We start from the raw sequence: 25773 nt of genomic DNA, 5'->3' as shown, positions 1-25773 counted from the left end.
AATGAAGGTGCAATCCCACTTCTTGCACACATTGTCTTTATGTTTTATTCAAAATTGCACATACACAAAGATAAATAACAGCTAGTGCAAGATAACTGGGCTTTCGTTGACTACCAAATCATGTTATCATCATTGTTCCAGTTTGCCTGAGTGTACACTAGGTTTTGGGTTACGTAATCTTTATTTATTTATTTTCGTTCGTTCGGATGCACAGCATCTAGTGATCCAGATGACGGACATTAAAGTGATTGTCTTTTATGCTGATCATGTAAATCAGCATCAAAATGCTTTATTAATCACAGAGGCTTAGTCAAGTATTAAACACTAGATTAAAATGGTTGAATTTCATATGTAGTTTCCTGGCCAGAAAAAGTAAGAGAAAACTGTAAGAAAATTACAAAATAAATAAATAAATAAAATGACTTCTGTTGCTATCGCCCTAATGTCCTAAAATACCTCACAATCAAACCAATTTCAACAGTTCTTAGAGTGTTAATTTCAAACAAATAGTTTTAGTTTCCTCTTGAGAATTTTGGGTAGTCAACCTTAGGCATCAGTAGCCACCCACAGCTGTATTCCTGCGCTACATTTACGTTCCCATCTTTTCAAACGCAACCTCACTGACATCACCGAATAGCACCTCTCCTCTCCACAGATGTGCTCTGGGCTGTCCTCGGAGATTTCCCCATGAAGACAAAGCTCTCCTCCCCTACGACTCTCTCTCTGTTTCCAGCCCCACTCTCTGCCTCCATCCATCTCAGCTGCTCTCTCCCCCCCCACCTCACAATTTCACACCAATGAGCATGCCGCATGTAGCTCCCACTCACTGGCATCAGAAACACTAGATATCTTCAGTGCTGAGCAGTACAGTTTCACACAAATACACAACAGCATTGGCTAGACGGAGGCTGCGTTCAGCCAAAAGGCACGTTGGGGATAGGCAGTGATAAAAAAGAGGGGGAGAAAGAGTCCAGCTTCTCTCTCACACCGGACTCAAGGTAAAGGATCCATATTAATTTATTGGGTGACAGAGTGTTATGTAATTCTGTTGTAGACACCGAGCTCCAGGCATTATGTAGGTCTTTGTTATTCTTGATGGTTCACAGCACAGATTATTATGTGTAGCTTTGAATGGAGGCTTACTAGTAAATCAGGGAAAACACTGTTGACTAAGTGATATGACGTCTTTGGGGCTAATATTGGAAACACTAATGAAACTATCATGGGAGAGTAATTGAAGTTTTGAACATCAGTGTCATGCAGCTAATTTTAAGGAGTGTTTGTGTACACTGCCAGTCTAAATGTCTTCCTAAGTGTTTTCTTATTTTCACATGCTTTCAATTCCGTTTCCTGTAAGCACTCCTGAAAATCAGTTCACACCCTCCCACTTTCCCTCCCTTGATTCTGGTACCTCTGAGGGCTTTTCAGTCCAGTAAATGTCACTCAGCACTGCTATCAATAACGGAGAAGGGTTTTGAAGTCTACACAAGTGGCATCTGAGGGTGAGGTTGCATCCCGAACTTTCCTAAACTCCTTTTAATCCTTATTACCTTTTTTCAGCCATTGATTTTATTAACAAACAGTCAATTCCCCCTAAAATATGGAATGACTTTTTTTTTTTTTAATTTCTATCACTTTCCTCTGTGAACCTTTTGCCAGTTTTACTTGTACTTGACAAGGAAACCCTATTTTCTGAGAGTCGTACTGATAATTTTTTTAATAGTAGGATCTCTACATTGGAAAGGAGGCTTCACATCCTGTCAGTGGTGGTTCTAGACTCTGGATGAACATTAACCCCTAGTAGAAATGCATTCAGTCAATTCAATCAAAAAATGTGCAAAATGTCACTGCAAAATGTGCAAACACATGCAGTTTGTTGGGAATGGGGAAAACAATTTAACGTTATTTTAACGAGATTAACGCTGACAGGACTAGTAAAGTTTAGATTAGTCAGTTTTAACAATGCTACCGTGAGTGTTTTTTGGGCAGTAGTAATAGTAGTAAAGGTACACTGTGTAAAATCTCACCAAAAGATGTTATTGTATTGCAAATTGCAGTCAACTGAATTCTGTTAGCTTATTGCTCCTAACTAAAGTGCATTATCCTAGTGGCCGGTGTAGGACAATCAACTCTGCCTCCATTTTTTTCTGTAGTGGGTGTAGGCCACTATGTTTGCAATCTATCAGTAAGTTTGCAGTGTCAATATGTTGGGTGGGGAAGGAGATTCTGTTACCCTTCCTTAGTGAAACTTTGTTGTTAATGTTCTTGAAGGAACACTTAACTAATAATTTACATACTACGTGAGAATGTAATGAAACTGTTCATCAGAGGGAAAATCTGATTTTTAGCACACTGGCTAAAATTAGCTAACACGTTAGCTTATAACCAGTTGCTGTTGTTGTTCTGTTTTGTTTTGTGTTTTTTGTCACATGTCTAATCTGCTGACAATACGTAATTTTGACAGTAATAATAAATGAGTACGTTTATGCATGTTTTTATGTGTTTGAGTCTTGAATTCAGTTCAGGATATGAAGTTTCAGATGAGAAGGAAGAGGATAATGCTTTATGTAGATCCTCTGGCTTCACGTTTTTGCTTCTTTGTTTCATCATTTGAGAAGAGGTTCCAATTCATCATAGGTATGAGCCTTCATATCCTGAGTCAGAAAGTGCAGGCATGAATTAAAATTTGCCTTCATGCCACACAAATGCCTATAAGAACTACTTACAGTATGTGTCCAGTCTGTTGTTATTTGGATACAATGTGATTAGACAGAGTTCCAGTGCCCATCACTGTATTGCAGTCACTGATGGGCGGGGCAACATGGTGGCTTCCACAAATGCCTGCTGTTAGGTATTTTTAATGGATTATTTTCAAGTGTATGAGGATGAAGAAGTCTTTTAGGAAGATGTTATTACACACTAATCAATGTATTCGTATTTGTACAACACTGTTGTGTCGATAAAGCATATGCCAGAATTGTGTCCCTGTGCACCAGTAATTTAAGGTGAGCATTATGCAATGTACCCAGTTCAATTCCAGTGAGGGACTTCTGTCACGTTTCATTCGCTTTGCTCTCTGTCCTCATGTTCTGTGCCTGTCCCAGCTGCCAGTTGTCACAAAAAAGAAGAAAAAAAAGGCCTAATCCCTTGGCATTACATTTCCCATAAAAGATTATTTGACTTAACACATTAGTTTTATGTTATTGTATGATTGTCCGACATTGCCTCGACAAATAAAGTACAATCACCATAATGCATTTTGCAGAACATGTTAACAGTTCTGTTGTACTGTAATCTTTTTTTATGAGATTGAAGAAAATCACATATTTTTTTAAAATTAGCATTGTCACCACAAGTGCACCACTGTAGCTCAGCAATGGAAGTCGGCGTATTCTTGTTACATTTGTATGAAACACAGTTTTAAATCCTGCTGAAATGAAATGCTTTTAGTAGACACAATATGAGGCCTAGGAGTGAATCAGATTTTCTGCAATTCAAAATAAGTCTCTGTAACAAACTGATTACAAAAATGACTGAAGGCAGGCTGAGAAAAAGAGACAGGCTTACAGCCTGTAGTAGTGAGCAGTTAACCGAACAAAGCGTTTTGACACTTGGGCCAATGAACCCAGGTAAAGCAAGACAAAACACAAAACTCTAGACTAGCCTACTGTGAGAAAAAAGAAACAGTGGGAAAAAAACACAGAAAAAAAACAAACTCATTCAGTCTAGTCACATCTCATCATTTTCAGATTTAGCCCATAGGAGATGACAAGCTCTAATTTTATCACTAAGCAAAATGTTCTCCACAAGCTAATGCAAGTCATTGCCGTGCCCTTATCATCCTAAACATGCGTGTGCTTTTAATAGTTCTGTGCAGCCAGTGACAAGCAGATTTACTTGAGTGTAATCTGACATAGCTCTGAGATAAATACTTGGCCAACGACTGGGCAGCCTTGTTCGCCCTCCCTTTACACCCGAGGTGAGTGACAGTGGTAAGGGCTCCCGGTGGTCACTTGAGAACTGTGGGAGGTGAAAGCAAAGATGTGTAACACATTATTAAAGCACAGAATGTAAGGATTTCAAGAGGCATACCAGGTTATCACAGTCAGTGTGAATATCTAAAATTTCAAGATCAGCAATGCTTTGACAGAAAACTAATCATCAGCTGTTGCTGGCGTCGACTTTGGTATAAAAAAGCATGAAAGTGTCTGTGTGTCTGTATGTGTGTAATATTGTATTGTATTGTATTGTATTAATGTAGCTGATTAAGTTTATTGTTAATCATAAGGTTGATTTACAATGAGCTTAATCAACTTAATGAACCCATAATAAGCACTAGGTGGACAAAACCATTAGTGCCGCTTTAACTATTCACATTATCCCTGATAGCCAATGTACACCAGTCAAAATGGTTTTGCTACAGTAGCATCAAAATGTGAATTAATTATCCCTCAGAGCAGCAAACTGCTTCAATGAACCACACTGTTCTAATTCTGGGCTAAGGGAGTTATAATGCTCCTTAATATTTTAGTTTGTACTTGTAGAGGTCTTTAGAAGTTGATCATATTGATGCACAAAAGTGGTGATGAGTGTACATGAGTTATTTTGAAATTAGGAGACACCAAAGAGGGTTCCTTTGATGAGTCCCCCAAAATATCAATCTATCATACTATATATCTAATATGTTTGTTTGAGCAAGGATGGTAGGACACCCACACCAATAATTGTCTTTTTAATTATTTTCAGTGTTTTCATACATTACATTCACTTCTTTCTTTGTAACTTTCAAGAATCTTCATCTTTCTTCTTGGAACTTTATTTTTTAAGGGGAATAGAAAAACAAGAATTTGACTGTTCAATCTAAATCACTGTCTTTATTTCCAACGTGCATAATACAATGAATCATCTGAATTTCTAATATTGGTCCAAAAGAACAGCTCTGTTTCTCCTCGGTCCAAACTAAGTCTTTCTACAAGTTGGTCTTGCAGCTCCTGCAGCCATCTTTGAACCACATTCAGACATCTTTTTTGAAGCCTTTATCTAACTCAGTGATGACAGTCCATAACATTAATTTCAGCTGCCAACATAAAACATTAAAAGTGCATGTAGAGTCCTATTAAATTAAAAAAAATAAATCAAAGAAATAATCAAAGAAATAAAGAATGGCATGCCATTGAAGTGCTTATAACTGAAATCAGCAACCCCACTGTTCTAATTTCTTTGTTGTATAGGTTAAGTAAGAATTGGACTCCAAAAGACATAAGGCTATACAATGATAGTAAAACCTTTTTAGTCAGCCCTTTCCTCAGCTGATAATGTAATGAAGACATAGCAGTGAGCAGTACCCACGGGTGTAAAGGTTGGAGATTCAGAAGACAGAGAAATCTTTTCTGGAGAACTGCTTCTACAATTAACTGTAAAAGAGCTTATGAGAATCCAGGTTGGTGGTGTTCTGGTCCATCACTCAGCCACATTTGGAAAAATATCAAGGCTTTGTGCATTCTCGCCACAAAATTAGGAACTATCAAGTAAAGTTCTAAACAAGCATGTTCCATTTTGCAAACAAGTTCTGTAAAGGAAGGTATTTAAATAGAGTATATTTCAGCAGCAAAAAGCAAAAGTATGTTTGCAAAAAGGGGTGCCAAAACTCTCTAAGCCTCTAATTTGCAATACACCACACATCAGATTTGAAAATCTGAAAATAGACCTTTAAAGGTCAGTGCATGCAAGATGGCCCAAAATCCTCACATAACGAGCACTTTTCAGGAAAACTGGGTTAACATTCCCCCAGACAAGAAGAACTCTTGGCTGTTACAAAAACTGTTTACAAAATGTGATACTTGCTGGGGGGGCGGTTACTAAGTACAGACCATGCAGTGTGCCCAAACATTTGCTTCAAGCAATTTTCCTTCTTTGTTACTTTGAAACTGTAAAAGATGGAAATAAAAGAGCAGTGCTTCTCAGGTCAGCCTTTACATATATACTCACAGCCAATGAACTTTCGACCAAACTGTGGGTGACCAAAATTGTGCATGTCATTATATATTCGCTTGACATGAAAAGCGTAGTAGCACTCATAGAACAGATGGGTCTTTTTTTTCAGGATCCCAAACTAACTGCAATAACAGATAATGTTCTGTGCCCTTAAATGGTCAGTGCTGTACATTTGTATTCTGTCTGAGATTAAGTTATAATCCGCTGGAGCTTGTGAAGTGAACACAGATTATGTTTCTACACAATAAACTAAAAAAGAGAAGCCTGCAGCAGGGAAGTGACAATAATCTGAATGTACTTTTTTGAGTAAAAGGAAGATGAAAATAGTAACAGGGTGTTATGTACTGAAAAGCCCCTGGGTAGTTCTTACCCCAGGTTGACTCGTGAGGTGAGTAATGAGCTCAGGTGTTCTCATGGCAGGCCTCGGCGGACTGAGGAACTGTGGCGTTATGGAACATGATTAACTAAATGAAAATTTTAGAAAACTAATCATCAGATGTTGCTGGGGTCGGTATAAAAAAGCATGAAAGTGTATGTGTGTCTGCATGTGTGTAATATTGTATATGTAATGCAAAATATTTAATAGCTGTGCCTACAAAGCCAAACATTGCCAAAGAACCCATAATAAGCACCTAGGTCAGGGGTCGGCAACCTGAGAGGAGTTTTAGAACTCATTATTGCTTTTAGAATGTTGCTTCTGAGATGGACGATGTATGGAACTTGAGAAGTCCATGACTACAAAGTTCTAAATGGAGGAAAAGAATAATAATAATAACAATAATATGACATCTTTGTAAGGCACAAAAGATGGCAGATAATTGTAGTTTTAAAGCTATTTGACTAACCAAGCAAAAATAATAGGATTTCTTTCTTTTTTTGCTGAATTTGCAACAACATCAAGGTTCGCTACATATCAACACAACTGTACATGCAACTTTAGCTTATGGGTGTGACTATATATAGACCCATTCATTTTTATGGCGATGTCTAAGTTATCAGTCATAAATAGAATAAGTTATAATAAAATGATGAATCCAATAGAAAGAAAAAGAATCAGAAAAATGGACCCAAAACAATTAAACCACATTTCATAAATGTATGTTTGGCCCATTGGATTGCTTACATCTGTCCCTGTTTTGTTTTGTATTTTCCTCATGGTTTTCCTTAGTACCGTTTCTACTGCAGAGCATTTTCTGTGCTGTCCTTTTAGTGCTGTCCACACAGCTACCCAGTTACTTGCTGTAGTATTTTAATATAATTTTTTTCTTCTATCCTTCACAATTCATTCATTCATTAATTTACCATTGTACAACCTCTCTACATTCTCTCTACATTTCGAGTTGCCGTTATGCATAAAAGCATGCCACAGTGCAATGCAATGCAATTACAGTGGGAAACACTGCCTTAAATCCAAAAGACTTTACTGTAAACAGCATTCACCAAAGTTTTCGGAAAATGGAATGGAACAAAATTCACATGTGAACAAAAGAAAACAAATTAAATAACTGAAAATAAATTGGCCATTTCTAATGCTTGGTTGAAAACCTTTGCTGGCAAGTCTTAAGCTCATGGATGTCACCAGATGCTGGGTTTCCTCCTTTTTAATACTCGGCCAGGCCTTCACCGCAGCTGCTGTTTGTTTGTGGTCTTTATGTGTGAAGTTTAGTCTTCAAGAAGTAAAATGCATGCTCATTTGGATTAAGATCATGTGACTAAATTGGGCATTCAATAATATTCCACTTCTTTGCACTTTACATTGTCCATCGGTTGCTTCTGTCCTTTATCACATTATCAATAAACACTAGTGTCACAGTGCACGTCCAAGCCATCACACTGCCTCCACCGTGTTTTACAGATGACGTGATATGCTTTAGACCATGAGCTGTTCCACGCCTTCTCCATACTTTCCATCATTCTGGTAGAGGTTGATCTTGGTTTCATCTTTCCAAACAATGTTTTCCAGAACTGTGCTGTGTTTTTTGTTTTGTTTTGTTTTGTTTTTTTTAGATATTTTTAGCAAAGTCCAATCAAGCCTTTCTATTCTTGAGGCTTATGAGTGACTTGCACCTTGCAGTGAACTCTCTGTATTTACTTTCATGCCATCTTTTCTTTATGGTAGACTTGGTAAATACTCCTTCAGAGTGTTGTTCACTTCTGTGATCATTCACCACTGTTGTCTTCTGTGGACATCCAGGTATTTTTGCGTTGCTGAGTTCACCAGTGCTTTCATTCTTTCACAGGATGTACCAAATTGTAGATTTGGCCACTCCTACTATTGTAGCAATTTCTCTCAATTTTTGTAGCCTAAGGGTGGCTTTTTTTGGGGACCTCCTTTGACTGAATGTTGTCTGTCCATAGCAAAATATACACCACACCTCAAATCAACTCAAGGCCAAATATGTTTCTGTAACCAGGTAAAAAACTAAACTTTTTTCAGTGTTCAAACATATATAGACTTAACTGTATATCAGAAAACAGTCTTTAACACTTTGATTATCACCTATTCATTTTTTTTTGTCGAACTGGCTTTCAATTCTGACAACAGAAAGAATCTAGTCTGCAGATATTTCTGGAACAGAATGGCAGCTAACAGTTCTTCAGGGCAATGCATGTTGTAAATTGGCCTGTCCTGAGACCAGTAATAAAACGGAAATCGGCCATGATTTCTCTTTCTGTTGTTGCTAAAGGTGGCAACACATCAGATGGTCTGACACATACTTCTGTGGGCAGTCGGTTTTCCGCTCTCGTGGCCAAGTGTACACAAATGTACACAGGCGAAGGCACAAGTGCAAGACCACAGCTGTGTTCCTGTGACTCAAGTATCAAATCTGACAAGTTTGCAGCAGAGAGGGAACGGACATGGATGGACTTGCCAAAGCTGAACTGCAAAGCAGTCACCCTTATAACTTGTCATCTGAGTCACAGTGCATCTTAATTAGCCCGTAAACAGCAAAAACAGGCCTTATGTAATGAATGGAGAGTAGAGCTAGACAAACAATCGCACTTTGATTGTGACATCTGGCAGCAGACTAGCCAAGATTTGAGAGTTTTCTAGTACTTTGGGGATTTGAATGACAAAAGAAAATACTTTCTTTTGTTGTTTCTTCACTAATAATTTAAGCATAATATTAGCACTCCAGTAGCATTTCTCCTTCTATCTATGTACTAAATGTATGTACATAAAAAGATTCTGTGTGATTTTTCTTGCCATACTTGGTCCAGAAGAACTTGCTGATTCCTTAAAGAGTATTTTTGACTTGTTCTCTAAAGAGCGAGAGGTCCGCACATCAAGGTGACACAGTGCCACAGAAGCAAATCAGCCAGGATGCATGAGTGGTTCTGCAGAGATAACATAAGCAACTGTACACTTTCATTAAAGTGTGTGAAAAAGAGCGAGTGTAAGGCTGACTGTGAGTGAGGGGAGTAATTAAGCAGCTCATAGATCCATTAATTAAAAGATGTGTGAATGGCAGTTCCTGTGTGGATGTGAAGTACTCAAATGATATTGTGATGATACTGAGACAAAGAACTAAGTGAAAAAATAATAGCATAAGTAACATTGCATAATATGTTGTTTATGTAATATAAATATCATATAAAATAGGCATATAATAATAACTATATATTTTTCAAATGCTTTTCTTTATGATGATTATTAAGGACAGTATTACAGACACTGCAAAATCATTGTTTTTAAAGGATGGCTCTATTATGAACATGACTATACACAACAGACTGAGCTGAGGAGCAAAAACTGTCCATATTATATAATTTACAAAAATAGAACTACAGCAGCTGGTTATTTTGGCACATGAACCACTCAGGAACAACCCTAACAAGTCTCATGCCCTAAGTAATCAGTGTAAGAGTTCTCCTCATAATAAAGTTTATTGGAGTTTTTGAGAGTGAGAGAGAAACCAAGACCATTTTACTGACATCCAACATGGTCTGGGGTTTAAAAGGTTTTATATAATACTAACAAATAGTGGGAAGGCTGAGTCACCCTGCTAAAAGTGAAACAATTCCTCATTATTTCAATCAGTGTTATGTGTGACCTAGACAGTGACATATTCAGGGTTGTTTCTTTAATTTAATGGCAAGCTAGACAGCTCTTACTGAAACTGGAATGACATGTCACACAATGTGAGCTCTACAAAGCATTGGGAGTTAATGTTGTTACACATTTTACGTTAGCTTATATGATTGTCTTTTTTGTTCTTTTAAGGCTCTTATTTAAAAGAGTTTATTTAAAGTGTTGGCCGTTTTTTTTTTTAATTAGACTAAACATTTGATATTCAGGGTAGAGTTTTAGGCATTGGTAACCTGTCCATGATGGTACACATGGAGACCACACTTTCAGATAAATTCAACACCCTAGTTGGATAAGTCGAGTCGAGTATGGATGGATGCATGGGTTGTTAGATGGATGTCTGGCTTTGGAGAGGTGACACAGTATTGTAGGATTTCTAGTGTTTTTATTTTCAATTTTTAGAGTACTTCTAAAAGTAGAAGTAGAAGCAGAATAGCAGTAGTGGCAATCAAGAAGAGACAAACCTATGGTGTAAAACAATAACTTTACAATAATGGGAAACATATAAATGTTGGAATAAAGTGTGAGTGTCTTTTAGCAAAACAGAGTGCCGAAACAGTATGACGTATGCTGTGAGATGGGCTCGGAAGTAGGAAGAAAATGTAAGAGCAATGTATAAAACTTTAACTTGACAGGCTGCTATTTTTACTGGCACTCAACAGGAACAAGAGCAGGGATGTGACCTGTGCATAAGATTATCTTCTCTTAACTTGAGAGATGACCTGACACGCATGCCCTCTGCTTTTAACGTCAACGCAGCGTCACTGCCGACATATTCACCAGGGCCCTGTACATGTACCCTACGCGGTCATGCAGTGTATAGAATAGTACGACATTAATTTTTTAATCAATATGGTCCCTCTCCTTAGCACCAAATAAATGCATTTTACCAGTATACACCAGCATGCTGACAAGTAGAAATTCTTTGGATGAATATGCTATATGTACATCAATCTAATCCCTTTTTACAGGATTTGTTTAAAAGCTGATACTACACACATACAGTGTATAGAACTGCAGAGCGTCTCTTGTCAGCATGCAAAAATGAGGACATGGAGAGACATCTTAAAACCTGCATTGCACCAAGTTAGGTAACATCAAAGAATATTCATATACATGCAGACACACAGACGCAGCTTCCATGATCTACATTTTAATATCTTAATCCACCAACCCCACCAGGGAACTCAGACACTGGAAGTCTAGCGGATGCTTCCTGTACTTTTAGATTCACGAGGCGTACTTGTGTGTATCCGAGGCATTCGAGCGCTGTTGCTGTTTTTAGCCTCCTTCCTCCAGGAGCCAGCCTTGCTGCATGGCTGAATAGAACATGCACTGCTTCCCCCTGACTACACGGATTTGTCAGGGGTTTTTATAAATAGCTCAGCGGTAGCAGCAGCACGTGTCTGCATCATACTGCAGATGAAGAATGTACCTCACAACAGCCACGGACATACAGATTTGTCTAAACAAAGAAGAAGAGGCAGGGAGAAAAGACAAAGTAGCAGGAGGAGGGCATCTGTTGCCATGATACTGACAATTTTGTCGCTCATCAAACAAGCTTATCAATATATAAATGTCTCTCCTTATCAGTTTCACTTGATGGCCTCTGCCTGCTAAAGAATGACACTGGCACACAAACAAAATCTAACTATAATGCATAGTTTCTAATGGATGAAAGCTGCTGCCTAACGTGCCAGTATTTCAAATTTAAGTGCTCGAGTATTATTGCCAAACATGAATTCATGACCAGATGCGTTTCAATTTAAATCACTAATTGTGATCTAAGGGCAATATGTTCGATGCATTATGCAATCTGCATGAAATAACCTTTCATTTTCACTGATCATAAAGGGGATGATTAAATGACTGCACTGTTTTGCAGGAAGTGCAGTTTAAAAGCATAGCTTGGTTACTACAAATTATGTTAAGTAAAATAACAAATAAGTAATGTAGACACTCCCCATTTGTGCCCTAACCTTGGCAGATCTGGTTTCTTGTGCACCACTAAAATGGAATGAATCCCAATCAACTCTCTAACTAGTCTTCATTCTCTGTGAGAGCATTTTAAGTGAGCTTTGTTGTGAGTCTTGCAGCTTTGCGTCATTGTTTAAGTCTGCTAAGTGCACCCTTGTCAGTTTTCTCACTCTTATACTGCTTTTGTAAAATTCACTCACAGACTATTATTAATCAATTACTACTATTATTAATTGACACCTAAGGATGTTCGCTCATTTCCTTTTTTTTAATCACCTGTTTGAGGGAACAACACTTTTGTGATTTACTAGTAGGCCATGCTATTACATTTGAAAAGTTCATCACTGCAAACACGACTCTGTTGACTGCAGTGCTCTGTTTGCTCAGCTGGCTAGAAGGTCTCTTACTTTACAGCACCTGCAGCAAGTGGATTTGGGGTTTACTTTCAGCATTTATTGAAATTTATTAAAGAAGCAGCTGATTACGTTAAATATTTATTGCCACAAACTGCTTGGCAAATATAATATTTGTAGAAGAGGAGCTTATAAATACTATTGTTTTATTATTCATGCAGGAAAGCCTGTGCATTACCTTTTGCTGTTTCCACACACCTAAATGCCTGTGCACGCCCTCTGCCACTAATAGAATTAAATAAAATGTGAAAAACATTTGATTTTAATCTCATAGAAACAGCCTGAATATAAGTATGGTTATTCTTTTAAGCCAAGAAAATATGAGAAAGCTAAGCTTTTTAATAATGTAAGTCAAAATTAAAATGGAATAGAAATGACTATGTTGCTGAATGTGAATAAGTATTCCCAAATTGAATTTAATAATAGACAGTACTAAATAGAAATACATTATGCTTTCATTTCAGCTTGGAACTGAAACAGGTTTGAATCAAACATCACACAAGTAAATGGATTTGGTGATTACATTACTTCAGTGATAAAAAAAAAAAACGTTAGCACCTTCTGCAATGTATAGATCTATGTTTCCGTGTTCCACAGCTGACTTAAAGCTACTTGACACATGTACATTTCCATCCAGGTGATGGAGTTTACCAATCCTATTATCATTGAACACTTAACCTCATATATTTTGATTGCTTGCTTATATATACATCAACTCTTATGAAATCTTCACCTATATGGCAGATCCAAATCAAAATCCTACAAGTGAAGAACTGCAAGGCCAAAACACATGTAAGAGAGCTTAAAGGGAAGTATGTTTAAGTATCTGAAACTATGCTTCTTTAGCTTAATGGGACCAAATGCTCGTACTGCATCAGAGGAATCGGCAGAAATCTGGTGGATGTTAATAGGTTTAAAGCTTTGCATCATCTTGTGGGGGAAATTGTGTGTAAAAGCTGCTTAACAGCCACTAAATTTGACAATTTTGATTTAAAAAATCACATTACAAATTTGTCATGTGATATTTTAAATCTAAATCTAAAGTTTAGTCTTTCTGGTGTTATTGCTATATTTGTTTCATTCTAACATCAGTCTTTTTTTATAATGTTTCTAACTACTGACGCAAAACTCAGCCCTCACTAGTGATCTTTAGTTAACTAAGTCTATACATAGTCTATCATGCTTAAAATATCCCTGCCTATTATTTTAGCTTTCCTCTCTGAAAATGAATTTTCAATAATACCTTGTGTTAAGTGCACCTTGAGATTATGACTCATATAGATGACACATAAGCTGCCTTTCTAGTTGAGTGGATTTGTTTTATATATAACATCCGATATATAACTTGGGCGTTTCTGGGGCAAGCTGCATCGCATCTGCAGTGCATTTGAAACAACCCTCCTACAGTCTTTATTTAGATTTACGTTTGATGAATAGAAAAGGTTTTTGACAGAGCATTAACTTATAACCGAAACCCAAACAAATCTGTCAGTGCACAATCTTCTAGGTTTCATTGATTGTTTTGTAACCTCATGTTCTCCTCTGTGAACATAGATTTACTTCACTGGCTTATCTCTTCCACTTAATGGCAGAGTGCTGAATAAATTTCATTAAATAGCAATACCACAAACCTTCTGCATTAGTGCAGCTCAAACATAAGTGAACGTACACTCTCTTACATGCATGCAACACCTCAAAACACCCAGGAGTGGATAGACCAAGAACAAAAAGTAATATTTTAAAGAGCTTTGGAATTCATGTGCTGGATGAAGCCCATTATGTCCAACAAATGGATTCCGGTCAGCTAATAAACAGTACATTTCATGCAATGTTCCCACTTCAAGGTCCAAACATCAAAACAATCCAGTGCTCCAACTCCTCTGCTGCACTGATGTCATCGAAGAAAAAGGGACACTAAACTGGGATAATTATCCAAAATAATGGCTTTTATGATGGATGGACAACTATAATGGAAAGAAGGATGGAGACACAAACTGCTTGAGTCATTCTAAAGCTCATCAGTGTCTAATAAAGTAGCCCACTCTGGAAATGTTTACATAACAGGACTATCACCAAAGCCAAGCAAACATCCTGTAGATGTAACACTGCAACAAAGTGAGTGGACAAGACAAATCTTTACCCAAATACGTGCTACTGTCAGCAGCTGTTTACCGTAGATCAGCTGAAAGACTGGAAACAAACAAAGAGTGACTTTATTTGGCTTTTACTACAGATAAAACAAAAGTCATGCAGTCATCTGGTAAAATGTCGTAGACGGTAGGGACAATGATACTTTTCCACACCTCTTTATCTTTGAATTCAAGGTTTTTCAAGGTGCCACACTTGTATAGAATCAAGAACCTAATCACTGAGTCAGTATTTGCAAACAATAAGTCAGTTTGTGTGTTCCATGCTCAAATATATGTGGTGTTATTGCAAAGTGGAAGTGTTTACCAACCACAACAACTCAGTCACCAAGAAAGAAAGCCACATAAAGTCACCAATGTTTCTCCAAAACTCCTCTTGGCATTCACATCAGGACAAAAACTGTGTGCTGGGAACTTCATAGTATGAGCTTACACGGCAGAGCAGTTTCTCTAGGTGTAACGTGTAGGTAGCTCAGTACTTTTGTTCATGTAATGTATAACAACTGATAGATAACTAGTTTAGCTTTTTTCCAGTTAGCAAACTAAGTATTTTATGAAAATTAAAATCTGAAATTTAATGAATGATCTACAATATCAAGACATGGTGAAAGCCAAATGACACAAATATATAATATATAATAAATATAGCATAGAGTTATTAGTTAGGGTACGTCTTTTCCTCAGTGATGACAGACATCACTGGATTTAAATACACAGTGATACACCAGTAGCATTTTACAGTTAAAATTACATAAGGAAGTAAGTAGTACTAATGACAACAGTGAGACTTAATGACAGTTTATTGAGACTATCCGTATAGACTTACTTTTAAAAAACAGCATCTTTATAACCATGCCCCATCTGGAGTGACCCATCTGTCCCAGAGGCAGAACAGTGACAAATTGTACATGGCAGCAGCAGTGTACAAATGAAACAGGACAGACTGTGATGAGAGATGGAGATATGGTTTGTTTCAGTGTGGTCCATGAGAGATGCTGTTTTTTTTTTTTGTTGGGGGTTGGGTGTGGGCGAGGTGGGTGGGGAAATACACAGTGGGGCTTTTAAAGACTCCCCACATGTTGAATGGTCATCTAAATACTACAAACATGATATAGAGAAATTATATTTATATATATATATATTTATAGAGAAATCACAAATAAGCCTAGCTGTTGGTTGGCTGTTCTATCACTGTGATTGGTTTAATGGTAATAAATAAGATGATGAGCAGAATAGCGGCAAAAATACATTTTTAATTTGTTTTATTATCTATCGTGCAGGTAACACAGAAAAATTGAAAAAAAAATCTTTACCTTTCACACTCTGTGAAACTCATTTTAAACTTTGCATCACGTGCATTACACAGCCACACCGAAACACCTCAGGAAGGAAAGTTGGGTATCAGTGATGTTTGAAGCTCCATTCTGAATGAGGCACAGCCATACGGAATCGGCTCTTTGCATATGGAGTTGCACCTGTTGTCCATGTTTAGTCCTGTCTTTTGGATTCAGTTGGCCTGCATCTTGTTTCTTTATGATCAGCTTATTCAGCAGGCCATCCATCAACATTTGAGAACTTATAAATACATCATCTGAAGGAACAGCCCAATTACGCAAAGACAAAACATATGATTAGCCACCTTGGCAACAGCAACTGTATAAGAGCAAGGTTCTTGATAGTAGAGGTGTTTCTGGTATATTATAAATAGCATGGCACAGGGAAAAGCAAGAAGTGGTCAGGGGGAGGGGGTCCAATGGAGAAGGTTGAAGGTGTGTTGTGGTTAAAGTGCTGTGAATGATTTTGGAGCACAGGTTCAGTCCTGATGCAGGTAGTGTTACAGAAAGTGGCGACTCTTCCAAAGTACCATGACAATATGGAAAATGATGCAAAAGTCAGTTTTCATGATTTAAAAAAAAAATGTTGAAAACCATTAAATACTGTGTTCTTTTTCAGCAAGATTTGCACCATGAAGACCAGACTAGGCTGTCTGTCCCACAAATCTGACTCCTACAATGACTTCTCAGAATTCCTGCCTCCAGCCCACGAAACCACAGCCAGGTGTCTGAAGTGAGTTTGCCAGAAAAAACGCCTTCCTGTGCTGGTTTTATAAGACTACAAATTATGTTTGTGCTTGACCTGTTGTTGTGTAAAATAATTAGAATTATCAGACCTTTCAAGGAAAAGTTGCCTTTAAGACTTCCTTTAATTTGAGGTGATATGAATGTAATTTATTACTTTCCATTTGAGCAGTATGTCGGCAAAAGTATTATACATTCTGAGAATGACACAAGTATTATTTTTATTATTATAGTTATTATTATTAATGCAAGTCGTAAGTCATAACATATTTGCAAGAATCACCCTTGGCATTTACTAGAGGAGATAACTTCAGCGGTGCATGTCCCGCTGTAATGACTGTATAAATGTTACTGCTGCACTAAACCATTCTGTTTGTTTGTCTGCCCAACCTAAGTTGGCAAACAAATGCACTTTAGGCTTCGAAGCTGTCTGATTCTTATCTATATCAGATATTATGATATCATCATATTGCCTAGCACCCACCTATCAACTGGCTGAAATTTATAGCATGTATAGCATTTTATAAAATTGTCTTTGGTCAGTTTAATTTCACCACAATGACATGTAATATATCAAAATGATATAATAATATTATATAATGTTAAATATAACCATTTTTGGTATTTCCAAATTGTGTTTACGGCCTCGAAATTACATTATATCATATGACATATTATGAAGTCAAGCTTACTGTACTTTGGGGTTACATCAAAACTTTAATGTTGGATAAGTAACCTTCTAAATGTATGTTAGGCGATGGCATTTCAAACCGTGTGAACTGATCTAGCCAACTTTCCAGTCTTTTTTTTAAAGCATGTCCAAGAATTTTTTTTTGTCAGGTGCATGTTACTCATATGTACAGGTTCACCATAATGCATGTAAATACAGATTCATGGTGGAAATTAAAAAGTCCTCTTTTATAGATCTGTTTACAAAATATTTCATTGAATTTAATCTTGCATGCCACTTTTTATGATTTTTATTCTTTTGACAATGAAACACACAGTCCCTTAATTATATATAGATTACTTACTTACATGTTGCTGCATATAAATAGACATTCCATAAGTTCCATATTTAACACCCCATTTTTTTTTAATCTTTTCTCAATGTCATTAACTGTATGAGCCAAAAGCACAGACAGAGCAAACTGTACAGCATAATTGTCTGTTTAACATAGCCCTTTTTGCGCTTAGGCTAGTAATAATCAAGTAAATATTATTTTGGCCAGTTGGAAAAAAGGTACACCATCAGATGTTCTGACGGTGTACCTTTGTGGCATTGTTTTAAAATATTTCAGAAATATTTCATAAAATATTTCAGACTGCTATGCACATGCTGTGGAAGACATGAATCATTTAATTGTAGCTCTGTTGTCTCCTCTAATCTTTAAAAGTAACCTGTTATTTGAAATGTTTTATGGCCCTGAGAATAAGAATTAGTATGAGGAGGAATTAATCATGCATTAAACTCAGCTGCCATTCAAGAATTTATATAAAACACTGCAGAGGACTCAAAATGCATTAAAGCATAGTTGTTGATTAGCATGTAACTGAGGCACTTCTTTTTGTCTTTCTCTCCATCAGACTATCAACCGATGAAGTTGTTCGATGGTCTGAATCATTCGATAGCCTCCTCACTCATAAGTGTAAGTGAACACTTTCTATTTTCTGTGGGAACAGTTCGTACTGCGCAGAACACTCATAGCCAGCCCCAAGAAAATGAAAGCCACCTTATACAGAAGTAAACGAGCCCCTTCCAGTTTCTTTAATACTTTTTATTTTTCGCTCAGGACAAACAAATTTTACTGTTCTCCTTTCAAGCCCACGTTATGCAAGTGTGTCATTTCTTTGTTGTTAAGAGTCCGTGCCGCATAATGAGTCACATCCTCGTCTTTGACCTTCCCCTTGGACCAAACAGACAGCAGCACGCACTCACAACTCACACGTCTGTCTGCACAAATAGGTCATGGATTTATTTTGTGCTGACAAGCCATGTGACGTAGTGTCTTTGACAGAAAACTCTAAACTAAAAGAGTAAAGGGCACATTCACTTGGTGAGAGTCGGATCAACTCAAATCAAATTCAAACATTTTCCTCCTACAATTAGGATGCTCGTGTCTTGCTGAACCTCAAAGGTCAAATCCATCTTTTTTTTACTGATATAGAAATCAATTGTCATTTGTAGGACGTGAACGTTTAATCTAGGCTGCTTGAGGTCCTATCCACGTTTCCTGGAACAACTCAAAATCTTGGGTCAGTCAGCTAGTACTGGATGAGTTTAATGATGCCTTCGGGACTGTTGACCCCAAGTAACATTTGATGAGCTGACAGCTTTGTCTTCCTTATTGTACGTATGCATACATGTACATAGATCAAGCACACAATTTACAACATATGCTTCCCTAAAAATGGTAATAAAAACACTGTATACCTGTCCAGTTATATGACCAATGATTGTGGCAATAATGTGTCAGTATCTGTAGCAAGGCGAGAGAAATACTATAAAATGTTTTTTGATAAAGAAACACATGAGGTTATAACTAGCTATTTGTTTGTCCTTTTTTGCCAATTAATCTGCCAAATATTGTCTCAAATAATTAAAATCATTGTTTTGTTATACATGAATATAACCAAACATGAGTGAGCTTGAACTGCTGGATATTTGGTGAATGATGAATGTCTAAAACCATAACGTGATTATCCCAGTAGTTCTATTACAGGAAAGGTTTAGGGTGTCCATCATTGTATCATTTCACTTTTTTAAAGTTCACCCAGGACCATCTTTATTTTTACTGTCCTTGCTAACTAAATGTCAATCCACAGTTACCTTCTTTTTTTGTTTTTTAAATGAAATGCTAGGTGAATGTTTTAGCTGGGTCTCTGTGTATTCTGTTCTTAGTACAATTATATGAAATTCATTCATCTTTACATACGGTACAATTTAGGGCTTTTCCAGGTGAAAGATACCAGGGTTTATGAGCAGTTACAAACCTGGCATATTAAAAAACACATATGTCCCTTTGTTGTTTCCTCATCATTTCACCAGCAAAGACAATAAAGAACAAGACTTTAAAACACACCATAATTCTCATACATACACCAAAACTGAAGTCCTATCCAAATCAATGTATCCTTGTTGCACGGTGTTACTTGCACTTTTAAGATTGCTGTCAGTTAATAGACACGTGTGTAGTTATTAGCGTGTTTTGGACAAGATTTCTGCAAATATTAATAAGAGTTGGAGTCCAAACGGTGGGTGGCAACAGCTGCATCCCAGTTTTGTTCAGTGTTGAACGCCATAACACTAGGCTAACAAATTGTAGTCTTGAATGAAGCAAAGTCATACTCACTTGAACAGCTTCATTAAAATTGAGGTTATGACATAACACATCAGTTTGACACACAACAAAATAATGTTTCCCAGGCAAAACTAGAGGATTTCCCTAGACACAGGGAGCGTGATGCACCTGTGCATCCTGTTTCAACTGACCAAGCATTAGAGCAGCACACTACAAAATGTAGATACAAACACACATATTTGGATTACATAAGTGATGTTAAATCAATAGGAACAGAGTGCTGGATGTTCCTGTAATAGGGTTTTAACCTTAATTTGCTTTAAAAGGAATACTGTGTATTTCATCTGGATGCATACAACCTGTGGGCACTGTTAGCTAATATGTGACTTGTTAGAACAAAATAACAAGCAATACCTTTTTTTATGCATAACAGATTAGGAGAAAAAATACCGAGAGGAAAAAAACGTTAATGGTTCTGTACCAGAGATGTCTAAAAGGGTGAGGACAGGAGAAATACGTAACTTATGGTCCACAACTTTCCTAAGGATTTAGCAAATTGATGGAAGTTTTGAAATGGGCTGTAAATGTCTGAAATGGTGGGATCTGACGAGAGGTTTTAAAAGGATGGCAGTGACTGTCATGTACACAGAAGATAGAGACTGGCTGATAATGGACAGGAGGTGGAGGTGATAAGTAGAACCTCATTAAAAGATTTGCAACGAATATCAATTGGGCATGAAGAAGTGTACATATGCAAACTATATCTGGCAGATCTGTCATGGAAATTGGATAAAACTCAGACAATGGGGTGGGCTGAGACACTTGGACAGATTGGAAGGTTCCTGGCTTGAACTGTGATCTGATACCATTGACCTTACCAGCAAAAAAAAAAAAAAAATCACAGTCATGTTAGGAAAACCAGATTGAGCAGGAGTAAGAAGTCTGGTGATGGTGTCTAACAGGAACCTAGAATTGTGCATTTGTGCTTGTTAGTGCTTATATAGCCATAGTAGTGGATTGCTCGTGTATCTTTAACGTAAAAACAGGTTTATTTTTGTTTCATTTATCTACAAACAACCTTCAAATAACACAAAAAAATCTGTAAAACTACCTAAACGTAACAGTTCATGTGCAAAAACCTGACATCATCCTATACTTGTTTAGAGACAAATATGGCAAAACGTCCATTAAGTTGATATCCAACAGTGATTTAGTGTTACTGGAAATGTTTAGCTCCAGTTCTCACACTCATTTGTGATAAATGAGGTCCCAAATGATACAGAAAACATATTCATATTCTTCTGTCAGTCATCCTCAAATAAATGAAGTGTAATACTTTTTGTCTCATTTGGTTTAATTGAGGGGTTTTTTTTGGGAAAAAAATCTAAGGTTTTTTTTCTCGTGCTTTTGTTGGTAAGAAGAACAAAAAACACAGTAAGCGTATATGCTGTTGGAGGCCAATCAAAACAGTATTGCTGCATAAAACATGCTTTGCACCGTGTTAAGAGGTAAACAGCAGAAAGGGTGGAAATGACATGTCAGCATATGACACAGGCACATAGAAAAACATGCCCCTCTTCTCATAACGTCAACAGGGAGCACATTAATTACTCACTAATCTTGGCTGACAAAAATGTGTTCTCTTTGTGGGAATATTTTGTCCTGATTTATTTATGTTGTAACTACGGTATAATACAATTTCCTGCTTATGTTCATCATACACCAAAGGATAATAAAGGGTAAAATGAGCTGCTGTACAGAAACGTGAGTCTTATGTGTTTTTATATTTTACATTCTTTAACTTTTTGATTCTTTTTTTTTTTTTTTTTTTTTTCTCAGATGGGCTGGCAGCTTTCCGGACATTTCTTAAATCAGAATTCAGTGATGAGAATATTGAGTTTTGGATGGCCTGTGAAGACTACAAAAAAATCAAGAGCTCAGCTAAGCTGGTGTCAAAAGCAAACAAGATATTTAAAGAGTTTGTTGAGGTTCAGGCACCAAGAGAGGTAAGTTAATGCAGTTTTCGACAGACTTGAATCGATAAAAAGACTATTAATTTTTAAACCCATGATTCACTACTTTAAACCCATGATAAACCCGGTCAAAAGAAATTAAAAGATTCTTATCATGGTAACAGGATAGAAGTAGACTGGTAGCATCTAGTAGTGATGTGCGACAAGCAAGGATAGCAGCAAGACTGAAAGGGAAGATTTACAAGATGGTAGTGAGACCTGCTATGATGGTTTGGCAGTGTCAACAAGACAGAAGCTGGCACTATAGGTGGCAGAGCTGAAGATCCTAAGATGTCCACTGGGACTGACCAAAATGGGACTGACCACTCAGGTTGAGTGGTTTGTAGACAAAGTTTGTAGGCAAAGAGAGGTAAGACCAAGATTGGTTGCACATATACTGGAGAGTATGGATAGTGCATATTTTGGGAAAAGGATGTTGCATATGGAGCTGCCAGGCAGGAAGAAAAGAGGAAGACCTCAGAGGAGGTTCATGCATGTAGTTAAGGGGGACATTTTATTATTTATTATGACAAATTAACAAACTGACTATTACATTAATGAAAGTAAATGACTCCTATCTTCAAAATTATTCTTTCCTCTCTTTGTCCTGGTAGATTAACATTGACTACCGTACCAGGGAGAGGACTAAGCAGGGCCTGGCGGATCCCACCCCAACCAGCCTCAATGAAGTCCAAGGTAAAATCTACAGCCTCATGGAGAAAGACTCCTACCCACGGTTTCTCAGGTCCAAGATGTACCAGGATATAGTCAACAGGGCACAAGCGCGAGGACAACGAAGGTCTGTTTGACAAACAGTGGCAATAAAACTGGACCTCTACTGTAGATCATTTATCCTTTGAAATCTCTTAATACTGTGAATCTGCAAGGATGGGGTGACCTGCTTGACTGTTTCCTTTATCAACACCAGCTCCATGCATGCAATCCCTGTAGTTAAAACTTGTCTCTGTGGACTGCAATATACAGTACAATGAGTGTGGATGATTATAAGCTAATGGTTTGCTGAGCAATCTGTCTGAAATATCAAAATAAAAGTACAGTATCATGCAATAATGATAGTTATCACAATATTTGCTATGTTTTGTTAGTTCTTTAGCTATGTAAGTTATTTATTTTTATATCAGTCATGCACTATGTGATTATAGCCCAAATATTCATGTTTGGGCTATAAACTCAAATAAAAGACTCAAATAAAGACTGGTAAGTGGTAGTTTGAATTGATATATGCATTTATGTAGTAAAGAAACTTTACAGTCAATAAAGAAATCAAATGAGTTGTTCAAATAGTCCTAAAAGCAAAAGAAAACCTTTATGGTAATCTCAATGTGCACCTCTGGATTGTTACTGTTTGATCACTACATGGAAGTACAGTTCTGACCAACTGTGAACCTGTGATTTCACAATGGTCCTTAGACTTGAGAGACCAGTCACCAAACTTCATATCACAGCAAGTAGTTGGATTATGACCAAGAACATACCTTTTTGCGTGTGTGTGTGTGTGTGTGTGTGTGTGTGTGTGACTGATGATTGTGTGAACATTATGCAACCTGAATCTTTTTGGCCTTGCCAACACTATTTTTTCTCACCAGCTGCCTACTCCCCAAATTTGACTTGTCCAGTCCAAGTAGTCATGATGTGACCACTTGGACATATCTGCAAAAAGCAGAGGCGGGGAAGAGGTGTGCGGATTCTAGCCAAACTAAAGTTATTATTCTTTTTATAACTGAATTTTCTTTCTTTCTTTCTTTTCCTTGGTAAAGTCAGAACTTTTTGATCGCACCTTTGTTTACCTCCGTGATTGCAGTTGGTCAGAAATGTGTAGGAATTTTCAGAGCAAAATAAATGATTTGTCTGGTTGTGGCCTGTTCACATTCTTTTACATATATTACAACCAGTAACTGTTCCTAACCTGAATGGTCATTACACATAGAAACCAGGTGTTGGTTTAAGTTTTCCTGGATAATAAACAGCACAGGTTATATAAAAGTCACTGGGTGGCCTACATGTTGTACGTTCTTTTCCATCTTATGCATCTACTCCCAACCCTCTCTTTGTGGACTTTGCAGCCCTGCATCATCCTTCTTATTTGCTTTCATTATATTACTCTGCCGAGTAGAGGGTGCTATCACAATAAAACATGGGTCACAGCAAGCAGCACAAATGTTGTGCAGGGTGTCTTTTTCAATGGGAGGAGGGTCTCTCTGCTTTATTTTCTCTCTTTTCCAGAGTTCACTGGATTTATGAATATTTCTGATATATTTTATCATTGAGGAAACTATATTGTGGTAATTATCATTATTGCTTTATTGCTCAGCCCTGCCACTACTTGTCTTACCTTGTCTGTGAAATAGACACTGTTGTATGCAGGCAATTATACCTGCTGTGGTAGTTTGTGTGTTTACAATGAACAACTAAGTGAGTGACCACTTAATATCTGAAACTGTGCCAAAATAATCAATTGCACTTCGATGTTGTTATTGCATAATACTGTGTATCTTAAACTGCAGGTAATCTGTCAGCTCATTTCACTCAGCTCAACAGGCAGAGTTTAGCTTTCACTTCTGTTCTAAATGATAACAATTGTTTAGGCAGTCAAAGATTCCCGAATGAGATTCCCACCATCATTTCTGGTGATTTGGTTGGTTTAAAATATGTCACTGAACTGTAATGAGTTTTTTACGGATTATCGACTAGCAAAAACGTTTCCAAGTAGAGTTAAAGAGTAATTTAAATTCCATTCTATAATGGATTGATACCTAATTAACCAAAACAAGCAGCATAAACAGCAGACGTTCCATCAAGGTTACAATGAAATACAACGTCCTGCTGATACTTTTCCACTGAATTCCATCTAATCTTTGCTGAAAATAGTTTTCTGCATGATGCAATACTCAGATTTACTGTTTATATATTCTTAAACATGTACAGTATGTTAAACAAATACTGCAGATAAGTTTATTTATAATATGTCATTGTGCTCCTTCAGCATTTGATGTGTTTCTGCATTAGATGTGCTCCTTAACTTATCAATCCTTTAAATGAATTAAATGCAAAACTTTCCTGAGCACTTAAAGAGTGGTAAATATTTTCTTTAGTGCATGTGTACCACATAGGCCAGCCTGTTTGAAATTCCAGAAAACGGATAAAGACTAAAAAAAGCATACTGCCATATATGGTATGTTACTGTGCTCCACATGAATGTAATCTCCCTCTTCTTCTTTTTGCATTAAAAAAGTTAATCTGCATTTATTGTTCCACTGTGTGACTTCATTCTCATTATACCAAAACGGTATTAGAGTTATGAAAATGCACTCATCCACTGATCAGACACACAGACAGACGGGCTGACCTCGTTTCCCAGCCATTTTATAACAGCAATGAAAGCAGACCAAAACATTTCTAATTAATGAGAAGCCACTTCTCCATCTGCATGATTCACACCTCTGTTAAAATTAAATGTTTGAAGAACAGATTCAAAATTGCATTGTTGGTTGTTAAATTTTGCTTTTGTATTAGAAGACTTTGCATGCTAAATATTCAGTAAATACAATTTATTGAGCACATGTGCTAATGACTTTTCAGTCTTTCTCACATAAATTCAAAGAAGTAAATGAGCTGAATGTAATTGAAAAACAAGAGAAACATGCATTTCTTTATTTCTTTAAATTTAAATGATTAATTTTAAAAATGAAGCAATAGGACTCTTATTATGTATATGCCATAAACTAACGTACAAACATCC

At 37.0% G+C, this 25773-nt stretch overlaps 1 protein-coding gene across 2 annotated transcripts; it reads left to right on the top strand.

Moving 5' to 3' along the window:
• Positions 1-832: 832 nt before the first annotated feature.
• On the top strand, positions 833-25276 carry LOC102788172 (regulator of G protein signaling 8-like). 2 transcript variants are annotated; one of them, XM_006797818.2, is made up of 5 exons: positions 833-998; positions 16579-16688; positions 18287-18348; positions 21841-22007; positions 22628-25276. In XM_006797818.2, exons 2-5 carry the CDS (start codon positions 16588-16590, stop codon positions 22820-22822), a joined length of 525 nt encoding a protein of 174 aa, XP_006797881.1. In that variant the 5' UTR covers positions 833-998; positions 16579-16587; the 3' UTR covers positions 22823-25276. The 2 variants fall into 2 exon arrangements, with proteins under 2 accessions (XP_006797881.1, XP_006797880.1); XM_006797817.3 differs by having other exon boundaries at positions 16575-16688.
• The last annotated feature ends 497 nt before the right edge of the window (positions 25277-25773 follow it).

The sequence above is a fragment of the Neolamprologus brichardi genome, chromosome 17 (genome assembly GCF_056152115.1).
Source record: "Neolamprologus brichardi isolate AB-2024 chromosome 17, ASM5615211v1, whole genome shotgun sequence".
NCBI lineage: Eukaryota > Metazoa > Chordata > Actinopteri > Cichliformes > Cichlidae > Neolamprologus > Neolamprologus brichardi.
Note: the sequence above shows the minus strand (reverse complement) of the source record. Positions and strands in the feature narration are given on the sequence as shown.

Excerpts from the sequence above, each read along its gene's own strand:
- LOC102788172 (XM_006797818.2), top strand. The coding sequence starts at position 16,588 with ATGAAGACCAGACTAGGCTGTCTGTCCCACAAATCTGACTCCTACAAT. Across the intron at positions 16,689-18,286 it reads ACCACAGCCAGGTGTCTGAA|ACTATCAACCGATGAAGTTG; the intron begins GTGAGTTTGCCA and ends TCTCTCCATCAG. Across the intron at positions 18,349-21,840 it reads TAGCCTCCTCACTCATAAGT|ATGGGCTGGCAGCTTTCCGG; the intron begins GTAAGTGAACAC and ends TTTTTTTCTCAG.